Raw genomic sequence first — 18,959 nt, 5'->3', positions numbered from 1 at the left:
AGTCTGGGAACCGATGGAGAACCTGGTTCTGAAACAGGCCCAGCCTGCTCAAGGTGGGCTTGAGGCTGCCTGGAGGGCCCTGTGGCCCTTCTGTGGCACTTGAGGTTGGAGCTGGTTTGCCTGCATGGTTCTGCACAGAAACCTCTCAATGGAACCCTGTGAATACCAACAGGCCCTTGCCTGGCATCTGGGAGGGAGGGGCCAGGGAGTCCTGCGCATCTTCAGCAGGACCTGTGTGGCCCTGGAGCAAGTGCTCTGAGCTCATTGAGCTCACATCTTGCACAACGATCTGTGTGTGTGTGTGTGTGTGTGTGTGTGTGTGTGTGTGTGTGTGTGTGCTCTGAGCTCATTGAGCTCACATCTTGCACAACGATCTGTGTGTGTGTGTGTGTGTGTGTGTGTGTGCTGAGCTCATTGAGCTCACATCTTGCACAACGATCTGTGTGTGTGTGTGTGTGTGTGTGTGTGTGTGCTCTGAGCTCATTGAGCTCACATCTTGCACAACGATCTGTGTGTGTGTGTGTGTGTGTGTGTGTGCTGAGCTCATTGAGCTCACATCTTGCACAACGATCTGTGTGTGTGTGTGTGTGTGTGTGTGTGTGTGTGTGTGTGTGTGTGTGTGTGTGTGTGTCAGTCCTGGGGTTTGAACTCAGAGTCTGGGTGCTGTCCTTTAGATTTTCACTCAAGGCTAGTGCCCTACCACTTGAGCCACAGCTCCACTTCCAGCTTTTAGGTAGTTAATAGGACTGCTTCACACTGCAGTCCTCAGATCTCAGCCTCATAAATAGCTAGGATTATAGGGATCTGGTCTTCCTATTCCACACTATGCGAATGTTTGCAGGTTGCCAATCTACCATAAACACGGACCTTTCTAAGCTTCACACTCAATACACTTAAAAAAATCATTCATACAATACACATACAGCAGACCCTTAGTATGTGCAGGTATGTAGTACCTAGAGACCACTGTTTAGGTGCATGATCAGGATGCATGAAGCTCAGCATTGTACTGCAGATGCTCCATTCACAGCTCTATCCAGCTTCTGTTAAAGACACTCTGCCTTTCAACAAATCTCAGTGGTTCCCTTATCACTTCAGTTAAGCACATTCATGCTTACCTTGTTTTGGGGGGACACCATTTGCTGTTTTATAAGGTAGATTTTTTTCACAAAATTAAGCAGATCACAGAACAACTTAAACAATTGACAACCCAGGGCTGACTGAGACCCTCTCCATATTAACTGAGCTGTATTACTCAAGTTGGGAAATAGGAATTTTTATTTTTGAAATTTTTTTAAAATTTTTATTACTGTTTTGACCTTTCTTGGTCAAGATTGCATATAATAAATCTGTGGAAGCTTGATCATTTCCTTTGTATGAAGACAAAATACAAAGTCAAAGATAATTTGGTATCCTAACCCCCACCCTCCAAATTAGTCTCTGGCTATTCAAGAGGGAAAAAATAGGGAATATTGGAGAAAGAGCAGGAAAAAAAGGTATAAAGGTTTTAGGTGCCTCCCCTTCCCCTCTATACTGGGGCTTGAACTCAGGGCCTAGGTGCTGTTCCTGAGTTTTTATTGGTCAAGGCTAATGCTCTACAACTTGAGCTACAGCTCCATTTCCAGTTTTTTTTTTGCTGCTTAATTGGAGATAAATTTCAAACTTCCTGCCTGGGCTTGCTTCTAACTGTGATTCTCAGATCACAGCCTTCTGAGTAAGTAGGATTATAGCCATGAGCCACTGACACCCAGCTTATTTGTGTGTGTGTGTGTGTGTGTGTGTGTGTGTGTGTGTGTGTGTGTGTGTGTGTGTGTGTGTGTGTGTGTGTGTGTGTGTGTGTGTGTGTGTGTGTGTGTGTGTGTGTGTGTGTGTGTGTGTGTGTTACCAAGGAATGGAACCCAGGGTCTTATGCATGATAGGTAATCATCTACCACTAAGCCACATTTCTTGCTAATCCTGCTTTTTTTTTTTTTTTTGGTCAGTCATGGGGCCTGAACTCTGGGCCTGGGTGCTGTCCCTCAGCTCTTCAGCTCAAGGCTAGAGCTCTACCATTTCAGCCACAGTGCCACTTCTGGCTTTTTCTGCTTAGGTGCTGAGGAATCGAACCCAGGGCCTCATGCATGCAAGGCAAGCACTCTACTACCACTGAGCCACCTTCCCAGCTCCCACTTATTTTTGAGATAGTTTCACTTCCTGCTCAAGAAAGGCCGAGTCCATGATTCACCTATTTTAGGCTTCTCATCATAGCTCGGATGATAGATGCATACCACCAGGCACAGCTTCTTTCTGTTGAGATGGAGTCTCAAAACTTCTTCCAGGTTAGCCCTGGATCCTCTCAGTCTCAGCCTATCTTACAAAGCTGGGATGATAGGTGTACCAAGCTAATGTTGAGAAAGGGGTCTCATGTATGTGCCCCCATGTTAACCTCAAGCCCCTGTCCTCCTGATTTCAGCCTCTTTTGTAGCTAGACAGGCATAAACCAACTAGTGCCCAGGTGAAGTTTTTCTTGTAAGGTTAAAAATGCTCATTTATTTAGGATTAACTGTTCTTTATTTGGCACAAAAGGTGGTTTTAAAAATCTAAGCTTCTATATTTTAAAGTATGTGTTTAAATTAACAGTAAAGGTGAATTTTGGTGTATACCACACTGTTTGTATTTCATAAGAAAGAGTATTTAAAAAAAACTGTCAACTGTTATTTTCTAGTTCTGTCTTTCCTATGAAAAAATGTATGACTTTCATGTTTGTAGTTAGCCTTACAAGTGTAGGGCAACACCACAAACAAAATCCAAAACAAAACACCCAAACACTGTAAGTACAAGATAATTTTTAAAATGTATTTCTAAGGGAAAGTCAAGGAAAATAGATAAGAGCTCTAATCCCATTGTCAGCAGGGAGGCCTCGACCCTCTCAACAGCCTTCCCAGACCTTTCCTCCAGTCTCCAGCTCTGAATTTCCATAGCTTCACCAGTCTTAACTTGGTAGTATTTTGAGACTTGTTTGAGCCCTGTGGGATATGGTACCCTCCAGGTGGGTTTTACCTTTTGACCTTTGAATTTCAAGAAAAGGACCACGTGGAAATAAGTACACCGTTTTATAAATAAGGTTTGTCAAGTCCACTCCTTCACTTCATTTTATTCTCCCCTAAGCCTAAGGTGTTTAGGCTTATTTCCTTATTCTAAGGAATATTTTTACATTGTTTCCTGTCTTTGCTACTTTGTGAACAGTGGTTGGCCAAGCATGCCATGCATTTCTCTGGCCCTGGTTCTGTTATTTCTAAAGAATGAATTCCCTAGGTGAAACTGGGTGAAATTTGGGTCAAGGGATATGTACATACCAAATTTTAGTCCCATCACAGTTCCACTGGAAGTGTCTCATTTCCCTCATTCCTCCTCATGCACTCCAAGGAGTGCATGATGTCTTGGATCTTTTTGAAATAATGCTATCTGGGCAGAAAATCACATTTCATTTGAATTCAAATGTATTTGCTATATGTTGAATACTGTTTCCTAAGTTTGCTGGCTAATTGCACACCTATTCATAGCTTTGGTCTGTTCAGTGATATGTTTTTCTGTGAGTCTGTGTAAGATATATTAGTCCTTAACCAGTATATTACAACTGTTTTCTTCTGGGCAGACTGTTAAAGGTCTTTAGCATGATAGTGCGCAGAAATATACATGGAAATTCACAGTGTGCTTAGGGGTTCTAAGAATGAAAACTTGCCGGCCACTGTAATCCTAGCTACCTATGAGGCTGAGATCTGAGGATCACAGTTCTGGTAGGAAAGTCCAGCAACTCTTACCTCCAATTAACTACTAGAAAAGCAGGAGTGGAACTATGGCTCAAAGTGGTAGAGTGCTAGCCTTGAGCAAAATAGAGCTCAGGGACAGCGCCCAGGCCTTGAATTCAAACCCCATGACCAACAGAAAGAAAAAACAAAACCTAACAGACCTTTGTTTCACACCTAACACTTGTTAGGGTACCTCTATTCATTCTGGAATGACTACTTAAAGAATGTGATTATGAGGAATATACTGTATATTCTGTAATTGTAAATTTTGCATTTTGGCTTGCATCTAGGTAATAGAAGGAATTGAATTGAAAAGAACTACAGTTATTGATAACCTTTTCAGACTTTTGCCAACTAAGCTGTCCAGGGAAAAGAGCTTGTGCAGATGTTTCATTTAAGTCAACCATTCCTCAGTGACATGGCCAGTTTGGAGTGTGTTAGTTTCAGGACCATTCCCAGGTCTTCAACTTGCCTATTCCAACTTAAAAATTGTACATAGCTGGCTTTTTGCTTTTAACTGGAGATAGAGTCTTATAGATATATTTTTTTTTTGGCCTGGGCTGGCTTCAAACTGTGATCTTCTAGGTTGCAGCCTCCTGAGTAGCTAGGATTACAGGCATGTGTAATGGGCACCCAGCTAAAATTCCATTTTCACACAGGTAGTCTGGCTAGAGTGGTGAGATGATTTATGCTCATGAACAGCAGTTCATGAGACCACACAGCCTTGAGGAAGGTTGGGTTGGCCTTGGCTCTGATACATGGGTCACAGCTCTTTTCTCCTCTGTCTCCAGAGAGAACACATGATGAGCTGTTACTGGGAGCAGCCCAGGCCTGTGGCCTCACGTCATGACCCTAGCAGGCCCTATGCTGAGCAATACCGCATAGATGCCCGGCAGTTTGCACATCTGTTCCAACTGGTTTCACCATGGACCTGTGGGGCCCATACAGAGATCCTTGCTGAGAGGACGTTCAGGCTCCTCGACGACAACATGGATCAGCTCCTGGAATTCAAGGCATTTGTGAGCTGTCTAGGTATGACTTGGGGTGGGGGGGTGTCCTTGTGCCTCAAGTTGATTTGAGCAGGTCTGAAAACAGAAGTGACTTGTGAGAGCAGGTCCAAGGAACTGCCTGACATAGTTTTGTAATTTTATTTATTTTTGTGTCAGTACTAGGGCTTGAACTAGGGCGTGGGCACTGTCTATTAGTGTTTGCACTCAAAGTTGGGGCTCTACCACCTGAGCCACAGTTCTACTATCAGCTTTTTTTGTGGGGGGGATCGGTTGTGGGGCTTGAACTCCCTCTTCAGCTCAAGGCGAGTGCTCTACTCGCCACAGTGGCCACAATGCCACTTCTGGTTTTCTGGTGGTTAACTAGAGATAAGAGTCTCACAGACTTTCCTGTCTGGGCTGGCTTTGAACTGTGATCCTCAGACCTGAGCCTCCTGAGTAGCTAGGATTACAGGTGTGAGCCACCAGTGCCTGGCAGTCTACTTTCAGCTTTTTGGTGGTTGAGTCTTATAGACTTTCCTGCCTGGTTGCTTTGAACTGCAATCATCAGATCTCAGCCTCCTGAGTAGCCAGGATTATAGGTGTGAACCCAGTGATTATACTTTTTTTTTGTCTGTCATGGGACTTGAACTCAGGACCTGAGCACTGTCTCTGAGCCTTTTTGCTCAAGGCTAATGCTCTACCACTTGAGCCATAGTTCCACTGCCTTTCTTGCCCTGGGCTGTCTTTGAACAGCAATTCTTAGATCTCAGCCTACTGAGTAGCTAGGATTACAGATGTGAGCCACCAGTGCCTGGCTTTGATTTTGCATTTTTAACCTTTCATTCTGCTGACTCGTCTCAGGACTGTCTTGGTCCAGGCTGTATGAGGAACTTGTTGGAAGCTATGTTCCTAGCCTGTGTCTTTTGAAAAGTACAAGGCCAAGCAACATTGCCTTGTAGCTCAGCCACCAGCCATTGCTCTTAATGTTTACACTTGCAGCGTGGTGTGATGGATGGGGCAACAGCATAGACCTTCCGGAGTTGTCTTACCATAGTGAGTTTGGATCGTTTGCCACATGCACTTTTAAACATTTGTATTCAGAATTTTCGCTTTCTCTTTACAATTCTTACAGATATTATGTATAATGGAGAAATGAATGAGAAAATTAAACTGCTGTACAGGCTTCATATCCCTCCAGGTAAGAAAATCCAAGTCGAAAAATCAATTACAAGGTTGGCTTTGTGCATGATGCTGACCTTATTTTTATACATTTCATTTTTTATTTATTTTTGTCGGTTGTGGGGCTTGAACTCTGGGCCTGGGCGCTGTCCCTGTGCTATTCAGCTTAAGGTGAATACTCTACCACTTGAGCCACAGCACCACTTCCAGTTTTCTAGTGGTTTATGGGAGATAAGTCTCACGGACTTTTCCTGCTCGGGCTGGCTTTGAACCGCGATCCTCAGATCTCAGCTTCCTGAGTAGCTAGGATTACAGGCATGAGCCATAGGCACCGGGCTACATTTCATTTAGAAGTGGGGCAACAAATGTTATAATTGGGTTGTAGATCACAGATTTCTAGCTCTGTGTATTCTGTGGCAGGAGCTGCCAGGCTTGAGTATGTGTGAGCATCATCTGCAGGGCTCAGCACACCATGTACTGGTGTGATTTGGTGACTTGGTCATAGTCTGGTAAGCCAGACTGCTCAACCACTAACTTGAGAACTATTAATGAGGCAGAGATGCTGGGAGTAAGACTTGGATCACTATAATGGATAGTGGTTACTTTAGGCTGCTGTGTGGGTTTGTGTGTGTGCGGGAGCCAGTTTTAGGGTGTTAAACTCAGAGCTTCTGCAGTCTTGCTTGGTACTTTTCCACTCAAGGCTGGGGCTCTACCACTACCATTTGAGCCATAGTTCCATTTCCAGCTTTTTGCTGGTTAATAAATAAGAGAGAGTCTTTATAGACTTTTCTGCCTGGGCCACTTCACACCATGATCCTCAGATCTCAGTCTCCTGAGTAGCCAGTTTAGGTAACTGTTGTTGAAGCACTATTTCATTTTTCCAGTACAGGAGATTATATTCCTTCAACTTTATGCAGTGGTGTTTGGGAACAAATCAAGTAATTTTGAAACCCATGGAGTGAGACTTGTTATTGCAGGAATGAGAACAATAGAACTCTTAGGTCTTTGATCTTTATAAGTAGGAGAGTCCCACAGGCCAGTGCTGTGGTCCTGGTGTTGGATGGTGCCCAGGCAAAGTTCAGCAAGGAGTCTTAGAAGGAGGTGGGCTATCGTTTTCAGGGGCCATGAGATCCTGGTGCCTCTGACAGCTATTAGAAATGTGTATAAAAAATTGAAAACATACATGTATGCTATTTGTGGGCTTTCTAAGCACAGCACTGGAATCGAGCCACAGTTGAATTGGCATATGATATTTTTAGGATATGATTCTCAGAGAGCTTTACTGATCATCCACAGCCCCTCCTTTACCTTCCCAAGGACCCATTAAGGATTACTTTAATGGATGGTGGTTATTTTAGACTACAAATTGCTTAGCATTGACTAAGTTCTGTTTTTCATGTCTATTTCAGTTACTGTGTTTTAATTTGCTCTTCTCACAAATGTTTTCAAATGACTTAGAAGACATGCCAGTTCTTTTTATATTCCTTATCTGTTTTTCATAACCACCCCCATCTCCCATCCACATCTACAGTTCCTAACTAGAACATGATGGATTGTATTTTTTTCAATTATTTTATCTTAATTTTTTCTTTTTCTTTTGGTGCCAGTGCTTGGGGCTTAAACTCAGGGACTTCCAGTCTCTTGGCATTTTTACTTAGGTTGGCACTTTACCACTTGGGCTACACTTTCATCTTCAGCTTCTTGCTGTTTAATTGGAGATAGGAGTCACACAGACTTTCCTGCTGGGGCTGGCTTTGAACCACAATCTTCTCTCAGATCTCAACCTGAACAGCTAGGATATAGAGGCATGAGGCACTGGAGCTCATCCTCCTTATTTATCTTGATTTTTAAAGAATAAACTGCTCAGGGCTGGGAAGGTGGCTCAGTGGTAGAATGTCTACCTTGCATGCATGAGGCCCTGGGTTCAATTCTTCAGCAGCACATAAGCAGAAAAAGCTGGAAGTGGTGCTGTGGCTCAAGTGGTAGAGTGCTAGCCTTGAGCTGAAGAGCTGAGGGACAGCGTCCAGGCCCAGAGTTCAGGTCCCATGACCAGCAAAAACAGAAAGAAAGGAAGAAAGGAAGAAAGAAAGAAAGAAAGAAAGAAAGAAAGAAAAAGAAAGAGCTCATGGATGTAGGAAGAATTACATAGATATCTCAGCATTTCTATCATATTTTAAATATTGGCATATTTTATTTTTTGCTGGTCCTGGGGCTTGAATTTAGCCTAGCTGCTATCCCTAAGCTTCTTTGTGCTCAATGCTAGTGTTCTACCACTTTGAGCCACAGCACTATTTCCAGCTCCAGTAGTTTACTGGAGATGAGTCTCATGGACTTTACTGCCTGAGCTGCCTTTGAACTGCAGGCCTCAAATCTCAGCATCCTGAGTAGCTAGGCTTACAGGTGTGAGCCACCAGCGCCCAGATTTATCTTTTTATTCTTGATAGTTAATGTACTGTTAATTACTGTTCCAAATTACAATTAGTATTCCTAAAGGGCATTTAATTATACTTCTTAACAGCATTTATAGACCTCCAGCCTTGAAAATCAGTAGTTCAAAGCCTTAACATACATGATGATAGTGTTTATAGTATATGATTGGCTTCAAATTGTTAAATGGAAAGGAAGAGTTGATAAATTATTTAATATTTGAGGTAATTTGAGGTAACTTCCTAAGGCCATCAAGTACTTTTAAGTACATCTCATTTAAGTAGGCTATTTTATTTTTGGTGTGAGGGTTGAACTCAAGGCTTGTGTGCTTTCCCTTAGCTTTTTTGTTCAAGGTTACTCTATCATTTGAGCTACAGCTGCACTTCCAGCTTTCTTGGTAGTCAGTCTTAAGGACTTTTCTGCCTGATCTGACTTTGAACCATGATCCTCAGATCTAGCTTCCTGCGTAGCTTAGATGTAAGCCATCAGCTCTTGGCTCATTTAAGTAGAGTTTTAGCATATATTTGCTTTCCACCATAATGACTCACTTTTTAATTTGTGGGACAAACATACTCCTCAGGGAGAAAAATTTAAAGTCAAAATTTAAAGTTACTAACAAAGATAATGAGGATTACCTCAATTTTGAGTTGGTGCATCTCAAGAATTTTCTTGGGCCTCTAGGTCCTGGGCAGGAGGCAGTGAATCCATTGAGCACTTACCACAGATGCTCACTTGGCACCAAGAAAGTTTAGCCTTTGCCTCAGTCTTACAAGGGTTTCTGTGAGCTTAGCCAGACAGGTCTGTGACGCAGCTTGGGAGGCATTGAGGAGCAAATACTTGAGGCATCTGCATTCTGGAAGAGTTCCTGTATTGGCACAGTGGTAATTGCAGTATTATGTCACAAAGGAGCTAGAAAAGTATCTTGAGGTGACTTGAAACTCATCAGGTGCCATGTAGAATATTCCAGAAGATTGAAATCTTGAGTTTCCATTGCAGACTTGTGAAACTACAGATGTTGGTCATTTGGCACATTTTATTTTCATTAGGAAGAACCAGCAAATGAACTAGAGAGAATGCTACATTGGGCAGGAAGGACCACACAGGGAGATCTGTAGGGGGAAGAGCAGGGCTCCTGACACTTGACTTCCTTTCTAGAAGCACTGAGGTTCATGGCAGATGTCACTTTGTGTATAAAGTAGCTCTTCCAAAGGTTCCCTGCTGGTCTCATCCACCTGAAATGTTCTTGCTGGTAGGGTGGCTCAGTGGAAGAGCACTTGTTTAACGTCATTTTTCTGTATTAATTCTAGAACTCTGAGTTCTTCCAGTCTTTGTTTAGCACTATGTGAAGAGATAGATTTGAGGTCTTATACAGAACCAAGAGCATTTGCTGCTCAAAGAAAGCTTGGTCAAGAAGTCAAGCACACGAAATGGTTTGTATTAACAGACTTAAAAAGTGTGGACACAAATGCCTTAATGCTATGTAAGCATAAGGTCACATCTATAAAAATTCAAATTTCTCACTTGAGATTAAAACTATAGACTCTGTATAAGCACAGTGCTTTTATCCCTGATGTATTAGATTCCAGTTTCTCATCTAAGGTGCCTTTTTCTCAATTAGAATTTTTTTTTGTTGGCCGTGGGGCTTGAACTCTGGGCCTGGGCTCTGTCCCTCAGCTCTTTAGCTGAAGGCTAGTGCTCTACCACTTGAGCTACAGTACCACTTCCTAAGGTACCTTTTTCTGTGATATGGTATGGCCGACTCATCCTGCTTCTTGAGGATATTGGGAGTTTATCCCCCCACTAATCATCCTGTTCCCACTACATTGTGTTTGTTGGTTCTTCTGTTATGGCATGTCAGTGGAGTATCAAGCTTTTCTATCCCAGTGTCTTACCTAGAAAATTCCCACCTGACTGCTCAAGTACCCTTCAGACTTATACGTTTCTAGATTCTCAAGCACACCAGATAAAACTTATTTTAGAAAACACTGTGGAAACTAGACTTAGTATGTTGGTCATAGGGGAAAAAAGCCCTACCCTAAAACTCTTGATGTGAAGGTAGCCATTAAAAAGCTCTGGTGCCATCTTATGGAAGTTCCTTGAATTACAACTGAATTTTACCTTTATCATTAAGTTGTAAATTTAAAGGCATTTTCCTTGCCAAACCTGGTTATTTTGTAATGGACTTACTGAGCTAAATCACATACCATTCAAGTTACCTATACAATGATGTGTATAGTTATCAGTCAGCTTTTTATTTCTATGTAATTTCCAGACCTCTTCATTGCTCTACCCTCTTAGCAGGGGCAGTAACCTCCTGACTCTGGATTTGCCTATTCCTATAGGTGGAAAAGATGCACTGTGTGCCTGGCTTCTTTCACCGTTTCCAAGATTCCATCCATGTTCTAACATGGATTGTAATGGCTTACTCCTTTCTATGGCCATACATTCCAGTATCTTTACTCATGCAGTGATTTGTGAACATTTGTGTAGTTTGTTTGAACATGACTTCAGTTTGGATAGATATTGAGTGGAGTCAGATGGTAGCTGGGGAAGTGATATTTTCCAACCACTTTACATTTCTACCAACAATATATAAGGGTCCCGGTACAAAATTGTAAGACTCACTTCAGCTGTTCTATCATCTAAATGTAGACATGCAGCTATACGGAAGTAATTGTCAAGACAGAATTATAACCAATTGTTCTGCTACACAGATAGTCAACGTCTTGTTTTATATGTACCTCTCTGTACGTATCATACTGCCTGGTGTTTTAGAGAATGTTTCTTTCCACATCAGCTATGGTAAATTAATAGCATCATATGGGAAACTGCATTTAGGTTTGTGGGCGTTGCATGTGAACTCTCCAGCCCAGAGTATGAATTATTGGTGTTAGTTGTTTTAGTTGCTATTGTCAATTTTGGTTACACATAAAATTGAACGTAAATCTCTTTTCTTTTTAGCACTTACTGAAAATGATCGAGATAGCCAGTCACCATTGAAAAATCCTCTGCTATCCACATCAAGACCCTTGGTTTTGGGGAAGCCCAATGGTACGTACCTGCTTTCATTACCTGCACCAGCAGTCTATTTCTCTAAAGGCCCTCAGGTACATGGATAGAATTGACCTATGGTAAGATGTAAAAGCACTCTTCATTGGAATCCTTGCTTTCAACTGTACAAATCGTGCTTTGTGGAATTCCCCCTTACTCTTTTGTTTTCTTGCCTTCATAGAACTTAAATCATTGCCTTTCTTTTCTCAAGGTGATTCAGTTGATTATCAGAAGCAGCTGAAGCAGATGATTAAGGATTTAGCCAAAGAAAAAGATAAAGCTGAGAAAGAGTTGCCCAAAATGAGCCAGGTATGAACTTTATTGTACGAGAATGAACTATTCGGCGAAATGATTTCACCAATAATAAAGTACAGGTCCCTTTACTTCCCAAGTCCAGGATTCCCGCCTCCCCACACCCATCCCCTTTACAGTCCTGGAGCTTGAAACCAGGGCCCGGGCACTGTCCAAGGTTTTTGCTAAAAGCTGGAGCTCTACTTGAACCCCAGCACCATTTCTTGCTTTTTTCTGAGTAGTTTCCTAGAGATAGTCTCATAGCCTTTCTTGCCTGGCCTTGAACTTTGATCCTTAGATCTCAGCCTCCCAATAGGTAGAATTATAGGCGTGACCCACCTGCACCCCCAACCAAACCCAGGGTCTCATGCAAAGCAAGTGCTCTACCACTGAGCTGTTTCAGGTGGAGTATCTTTCCATTGGGGTTGTTTCTAAGACATCTTGTGATGTCTTCACAGATGAGAAATACTGCTGCTTACTGAGGAGATGTTCAGATTTCCCTTGAATATGTATGGGTCAGTTAAACCCTACTGGAACTATCTATACTAAAGGCTGAACACCAAATATGAAATAAATCCCTTTCCAGTAGTCTTGATACAAATCATTATCTTCCTTTTCTTTCTCAAAATTGTGGATCTCAAATTATTCAAGTGTACTTTCCCAACCCCTTAGTAACTTGTAGCTAGATCCTACCTGAGGCAGCTTACATCCCTCATCTCAATCTCAGCACAGTTGTCCTCCAAGAAACACAAGCACCACTGTCTTCATTTTGCAACTTTAGATCTATTCCATGAGTGAGGCACAATTTTACTTAACATTTTCAACATTTTTGTCTTACCTTTAAGAGTGGGTTCTACAAATAGCCTACACCAATGTGTGTGCAGACTACTTGACAGCCAGTTGTAATGTGCACCTTTAATTCTGGCTAAGCCAGAGATCAAAGCCAGGTTGGGCTATGTGGATTTTCCCCTTCAAAGTCTGTCATTAAAAAAAAAAACTGCCCCAAACTCCAAACTCATCTTTTCCTTCTGCTTATGTGTATTCTACTATTCTAGAGAGAGTTTATCCAGTTCTGCAAGACTTTGTACAGCATGTTCCACAAGGATCCAGAAGAAAATGACTTGTACCAAGCCATTGCCACAGTCACCACACTGCTGCTGCAGATTGGGGAAGTAGGCCAGCGGAGCAGCAGCTCAGGAAGCTGCTCCCAGGAGTGTGCAGAGGAGCTGCAGGCTTCAGCTCCTTCTCCTGAGCAAGACTCCGTGTTTGTGGACACTGGGAAGACTCCTCAGGACTCCCGGGCATTTCCTGAGGCAGAAGGGGACTGGACCGTTTCCCTTGAACATGTTTTGGCATCACTTCTTACTGAACAGTCGCTAGTCAACTTTTTCGAAAAGCCACTAGACATTAAATCCAAACTTGAAAATGCTAAGATTAATCAGTACAGCCTCAAAACTTTTGAAACAAGCCACCAACCACAGCCTGATCTCAAGCTGAATAACCTGTAGCAAGATAAGCCTGCAGGGAGCACACTGGAGGTTGCTATACCAAAGGATGGACTGGGTTTACTTCTTTTTGGGTTAAGACTACAGACCCAAATTTCAGAAACCACTTTAGCTAGACACGTGGATACCCAGAACTGATAGAACCTCAACTGTTTATTCTCGAGCCTTGTCAGTTGGACAGTAGGTAGTTTCTATCAGCTCCCTTGACACCGTGACTTTGTTTCACTTTGGATTCATTTAAGTAGTACAACTATGTCTGATAGACCAGTCAGATACTTCACAAAACCAAGGACAAGAAAAGCCCTAGGCTGCTTTCACTCAGAATGCTAGCAGGACTGTTCAAGAATCAAGTTCACTTTCAAGATCTCAGCTACTGTGGGTGCAATTGTATTTGGCTTTTTTTGCACTAATTTTGTTTCAATGCTGGTAATTGAAACCATTTTAATGTATTTGGTTGTATTCACTTTATATGTCCTTCCAAAAATGTGTACAAATCATGCTTTCAATGTTGGCCTCTGAGTTTTTAAATAAGAATTCTTTTTATATCAACTTATTACTTTTCTTTTTCCTTGTGCTGATTTAAGGTGCAGGCTATATCAGTGAATAGACATGCCAAGGCCCTGATCATCTATGTTGTCAACAGTGCAGGATGCTAGGCAGGGTCCTTTAGAAAGCTCAACAAATAATTGAGGGCCCTGGTAGGTTAGAATTTACAATAAATATATTTTTTTAAAGGTAAGGTCTACTAAAACCATGCTGCCATTTATTTAATTAAATCTGCAGATGTGCCATTGCATTTTCTTCATGTGTCAAGTGGCCCAAAGCAACTGAGCACTATGTATTGGTTTAACCCTTCCAATCTCCCCGCTACCTCCAGCAATGTTTCTCAAGTCAGAATCTCCTTGTGCTTGCTTTGCATGCATAAAGCCCTGGGTTTCATTCTTCAGCACCACCTAAGCAGAAAAGCCAGAAGTGGTGCTTGAGCTGAGGGACAGCGCCCAGGCCTTCAGGCCCTATGACCAACAACAACAAAAGCTTTGAGCTGTTATGGGACTAGGTAGGCATAAGAACTCACAAAAGTTCTCCATTAAGAGTAGGCATCACATTAGTGTATTAGAGAACTACATTAACAAAAAAAGGAAACCCCAAACATAAAAAGCAATTTTATAGCTTTATTTGACACTAATTCTCATCCACATTGACTGTCTGTAGATCTGCAAAAGAAATGACAGCCAGTCAGCTTACACTTACCAAATTATATAGCTGCACACCCAAATATCCTTTCTAGTATGTTCCCAAGTTTTCTTTTTATGAAGTCCTTACAACCCATTATTTATGCATTTTTCCATATCAAGACAAATTTTTTATAATTATGTAATATAATTTTTAAATTATGCCCGCCGCTCATCCCTATTGGAAAGTTATCAGGAATTCAAACAAGTGCATAGTATTTGGATACAAAAATGAACATATGCTAAAAATGGCTCATTCTTGTCTGACTTAAGCAAGGTGTGGAACAGAGTGAAACTTACTTTTGAATGTGGTAACAGGGACATAGGTTACCAGAGTATAGAGCTTGTTTGGGGAGTCTTCATCCTCATTCCGTTTTCTAGATAGCCGCACACGGATCCGGTAGGGGACATTCCTAAGAACAGAATTCTGTCACTAACGTCTTCCCTGCAGAAACCTGCTAAGCTCTACTCATACACCCTTAGCCTTAGCCTTGTTCTGATAGTAGCCTGTTCTTTGCCCATTGACCCACTTATCTGTTCTGAAAATAAATACAAGTGATTAAGCACTGTAGTTTCAGGATGCATGCCTGCATCCTACAGCAGTGATCAAAATAAACACTCTTTGAGGGAAGGGCCAATGATCTTGCCCCCAGCCAAGAAGCATGCTTTCTGATAGGCCTTCCAGGACTAGATTTTTGTGGCACAGCTCCTAAATCTCCATTTTCACTTGCTGGTATTCTAGGCATTTATCCCACACTTTAACAGTGATGCTTACATTGCTGTCTCTGAAATACCCCCCACCTACACACTACTGTTTCCTTCATGAGGTCTCAGCTCCACCCTTTAATACAGGCTTCCCTACAGAGGCAGTCACCCTTGAGCCACTGTTTTTAGCACCTTATTCCTTTGGCCCAGACAGCTTTGTTGAGCCTGGTATCGATGCGCACATCTGGAGTCCCCATCTCCTTCATGGCAAACTTCCGGATCTCTTTGAGTGCACGAGGAGCACGCTTCTTAAAGCCCCTAAGATTCAAATGCAATCAAAATTATATAAAATACATACATGGGAAGTGCTGTTTCCATAAAACAAACTAGGCAGGGACAATTTATAATCACTACGCAAAGACAAGCAATTAGAATGCACACTTGACAAGAAGTATAACCTTTTTCCATCTAAGTGAATTAGGCTCCAAGATGGTATTTTTGGCAGGTAATTCCATGGCCATTAATCTATTCAGTATGCATGTATGGACCAGGGGGTCTGAAATGTGTGCAAATATGAACCAAAAACAATTTGGTGGAGCTCTGGGTATCTTAGGCACTCTCAGAGCACAAAACACACTAAAACTTATCCCAAACCCAAGTCTAGCACTAGTAATCCTTTTATTTACAATAAAGGCACTGATCCACTTAAAATTTAATGCTTTCAGTTACATGCAAAATAAACTTAGGCCTGGTAGTGCACACATGTAATCTCAGCACTCATGAGGATTTTAAGTATGACACCAACCTTGCACTCAAATATTTCAAAGAAAAGTACAACTTTACACAGGTTGAAAAGATTAAAACATTCATGAAGCCACTCCAAGTGTGGGAGCACAAACATCCTAGAGGGGTGCCCCATAATCCTAATACTGTACATTGTTCAATCCTTACCAGTCCCTAGCTATTTCTAAAGCCCAAACAAGCTTAGAAGTTACAGTAGCAGGGCAAATAAAGAGTCACTACTTAACTGTGAGGAAAGTGTTCAGATACAAGAAAACCAGCCTTTCTGAAAGAGAACTATGTACAAAAATACATAGGTCAGGTAATGTGGGATCAAGAGAAAACAGCCTTAAGAAGCCAATGTTGCACAAGACTGGGTGAAACAGGAAACCCTCAAGAACCAGGATTGAGAATATTTTCTGACAAGAAATACCTGAATATTTGCAACATCATTCATGGGACACACAAAATTATCAATATAGGCAGATGGGCCTGGGCAACTGAGGAACACACATTTGTCAAAGACCAAATGAAGGGCCTGAAAGAGCCTCACACAGCAATGAACCAGACATTCCTGGATCTCTGCACTAGAGGATCAGATTGGGGTAGAGAAAAAAACTAGAGTTTGAATTATGAGACACTTGTTCAGCCAAGCAGAAGAAATATCAGATGGCAACTGGTACATTTGAGGCTTGAGACAGTGATTGGAATTACCAAGCATGGATAGGAACAAGGACTGTGGCCCTTACATCACATTGTAGAGAGATGTGGACCAGAGAACAGTTACTGAAGAATGAAAAGTTACTGTTGACACCCAAGAATGAACTGTCAGTTGTTTACCAAGGGATGGATGAGCATAGAAATCTCCGCAAATGGCTTTTCACGCAGCACCCCCATGTTCATATCAGTATAACCTCCCACTTAAAAATGGGGCGAGAAAAGGTAGTTACAGCAGCTTTTAACACAACTGTTTTTCGCTGGGCACAGTATTTTGCTACTAAAAACAACTTTGGGGCTGGAGGTGTGGCTCAATTGGTAGTGCACTAGTTCTCAGTTCAAGTCTCAATGAGATGGGAGTGACAGAGGAAAGAAATCTTCAAGAATACAAGAGATCTGGTTTCCATTCACCAGTAACCACTGTGGACAAGGGGAAAAAACTGCTGACGAGAATTGGGAACCAGAACACCCTCAACTCTCACCTTGCCAAGGTCATAACAGCCAGGGGTCTTCACCATACACTGCCATTAACTGTAGACTCCCATGTTCAGGCATCCCCACTTAGGCCACCACAGGTGTCAAGAGAAGGAAAGAGACCCTACTTCACTTTCGGGGCTCGACATTTGTGTCGAGCTATTCCTAATAACCAGTTAAACTTTCCTGCCACCTATAAGTACTCTTGAGTCTATTTTCCCTTCGTCTCCTTTTAGCCCATCTATATTTAAAAATCGCTTCTTCCACGTAATCCCACGTTAGCAGCCACTACCTCAGAGCAACACACTCCAAACCACACACGCAATATACATCTTGGAGCAAAGTGTAATTTCTAGACCATGAGGCTTTCAAACAATGAGGCAGGGAGTCCTAAGGATAACGAGACGCAGGGGTGCAGCAAGCCGGTCTGCAGGCCCATTAACAGACTACTTACACTCCATGGATGCGCTTGTGAATGTTGATGGTGTATTCACGGGTCACCACCTCGTTGATGGCAGAACGGCCCTTTTTCTTCTCACCGCCCTTCTTTGCAGGAGCCATCTAAATGCAGGCGACAAGGACGCTCAGCAGAGTGGGACAAGCCCGAGACAAGCCCTCCCTCTCGGCGTGGCTTCACGCTGCCGGGCGTGGATCTGAGCAGGCCCGGCCGCCCTACTAGGCCCGCCACCCAGCGTCTGGGTATCCGGGCCTCTCCTGGCAACCCTGCCGGCTCCGACTCCAGCCTGGCCATTCTCCCTTCCAGGATCGGGGAGACACTTCAAGCAGCGCGGGTTCCCAACTCCTGGGAACGCGGAGCCCTCGGGTGGCCCGAGAGAGGCCTCGCCGTGCCAGCCAACACACACGTAGGGGAGGATGGAGCAGGATTCCCCAAGCCCGGACCCCACCGCCCATACTCACTCTGCCGGGCCCAAGTTGGAAAGGAAGAGCGCTACGGATTGTGGGAGGGAAAGTCGCTATCCAAGTACGACTTCCGGGTCACCTGGCGACGAAAGGCGGGGAGGAGGCGTGGCTAGGGAAAAGGGAACGCTGAGGCTGTGACGTAAACACAGTGCGCCCGCCGCGCTGAGGCGGGTGGAAGCGGGGCTTGCGCCGGCGCGGTTGCGCACCGTGATCTGTCTGCGGAGGAGCTGGGAGGGGAATGGTTCTGTGCCTCTTCCGAGGAACAGGGCCAGGAAGAGAAGGTACCCTTTACGCTTTCGTTCTCTCAACATGTACCGTCTGGGTGGTGTCTCGGGAAGGCCCACTTAACGCCAAGCGCTTCAGTGAATGGGAAAATGCCCGGATGCAGGCAGAGGCCCTCCAGTCAAGCGCTTTAGTGAATGGGAAAATGCCCGGATGTAGGCAGAGGCCCTCCAGTCTAACACACTAGTTAATCAGTGGTCGTAGTCCAAGACCTCAGGGCCACAAAGGCTGAGGCGGGCTGGGGCTCCACCTTCTCACCGAACCCAGGCTTCTGAAGCCCTGAGCCGAACGGTGCTCTGCTTTCAGCTTTCCCAAGTGTCCGCCAAGGCAGGAACTGGGGTGGGTAGACAAGCTCTTCTCGGTGTCTCCTTTTTTTTAAGGAATTAGAAAACAAAGTCCTCTCCCTTAGCTTTCTACTCGTCAGCACACACCTGCCTTCCCCCCAAAATAAAAGGTTTGCACTACTACGATTACTTAGAGATGTTTTTGGGGTTTGGCCTTTGGCCTAGGCTACAGTTGTTAGCTCACAAAAAAAGGGGAGGGGGGGTTTCTGTTAAGGAAGAGGAGGGTGTGGCAGAGTTTTGTTGATCCCGGCTCTCATTTGCTTTCTTCCACTGC

The 18,959-nt window shown here is 43.4% G+C and overlaps 2 protein-coding genes across 3 annotated transcripts in view; one reads left to right on the top strand and one right to left on the bottom strand.

The window, feature by feature from the left end:
* The window catches only part of Tbc1d8 (TBC1 domain family member 8), a 125,222-nt gene extending 111,264 nt beyond the window's left edge, over positions 1-13,958 (top strand). Inside the window, exons 16-20 of one of the 2 annotated variants that reach the window (XM_069988542.1) lie at positions 4,580-4,820; positions 5,910-5,975; positions 11,345-11,434; positions 11,646-11,743; positions 12,781-13,958. In XM_069988542.1, the coding sequence (XP_069844643.1) occupies positions 4,580-4,820; positions 5,910-5,975; positions 11,345-11,434; positions 11,646-11,743; positions 12,781-13,233 (948 nt within the window). In that variant the 3' untranslated portion in view covers positions 13,234-13,958. The remainder of the gene's footprint in view (positions 1-4,579; positions 4,821-5,909; positions 5,976-11,344; positions 11,435-11,645; positions 11,744-12,780) is intronic. The other variant, XM_069988543.1, reaches the window with a different exon arrangement.
* Positions 13,959-14,387: 429 nt separating this feature from the next.
* On the bottom strand, positions 14,388-18,151 carry Rpl31 (ribosomal protein L31). Its single transcript, XM_069988546.1, has 5 exons — positions 18,057-18,151; positions 17,593-17,699; positions 15,360-15,485; positions 14,763-14,875; positions 14,388-14,444 (listed from the first exon to the last, which is right to left on the bottom strand). Exons 2-5 carry the CDS (start codon positions 17,697-17,699, stop codon positions 14,413-14,415), a joined length of 378 nt encoding a protein of 125 aa, XP_069844647.1. The 5' UTR covers positions 18,057-18,151; the 3' UTR covers positions 14,388-14,412.
* Between the last annotated feature and the right edge of the window lie 808 nt (positions 18,152-18,959).

The sequence above is a fragment of the Dipodomys merriami genome, unplaced genomic scaffold (genome assembly GCF_024711535.1).
Source record: "Dipodomys merriami isolate MVZ:Mamm:240054 unplaced genomic scaffold, mDipMer1.0.p SCAF_36, whole genome shotgun sequence".
Classification (NCBI taxonomy): Eukaryota; Metazoa; Chordata; class Mammalia; order Rodentia; family Heteromyidae; genus Dipodomys; species Dipodomys merriami.
This window is presented reverse-complemented; position numbering and strand designations above follow the sequence as displayed.

Bases quoted from the DNA above. Each gene is read 5' to 3' on its own strand.
- Rpl31 (XM_069988546.1), bottom strand. From the start codon at position 17,699: ATGGCTCCTGCAAAGAAGGGCGGTGAGAAGAAAAAGGGCCGTTCTGCC. The intron at 15,486-17,592 runs GTAAGTAGTCTG...TTTGAATCTTAG, and splicing joins CACAAGCGCATCCATGGAGT to GGGCTTTAAGAAGCGTGCTC. The intron at 14,876-15,359 runs GTGCTAAAAACA...TTCTGTTCTTAG, and splicing joins GTCTGGGCCAAAGGAATAAG to GAATGTCCCCTACCGGATCC.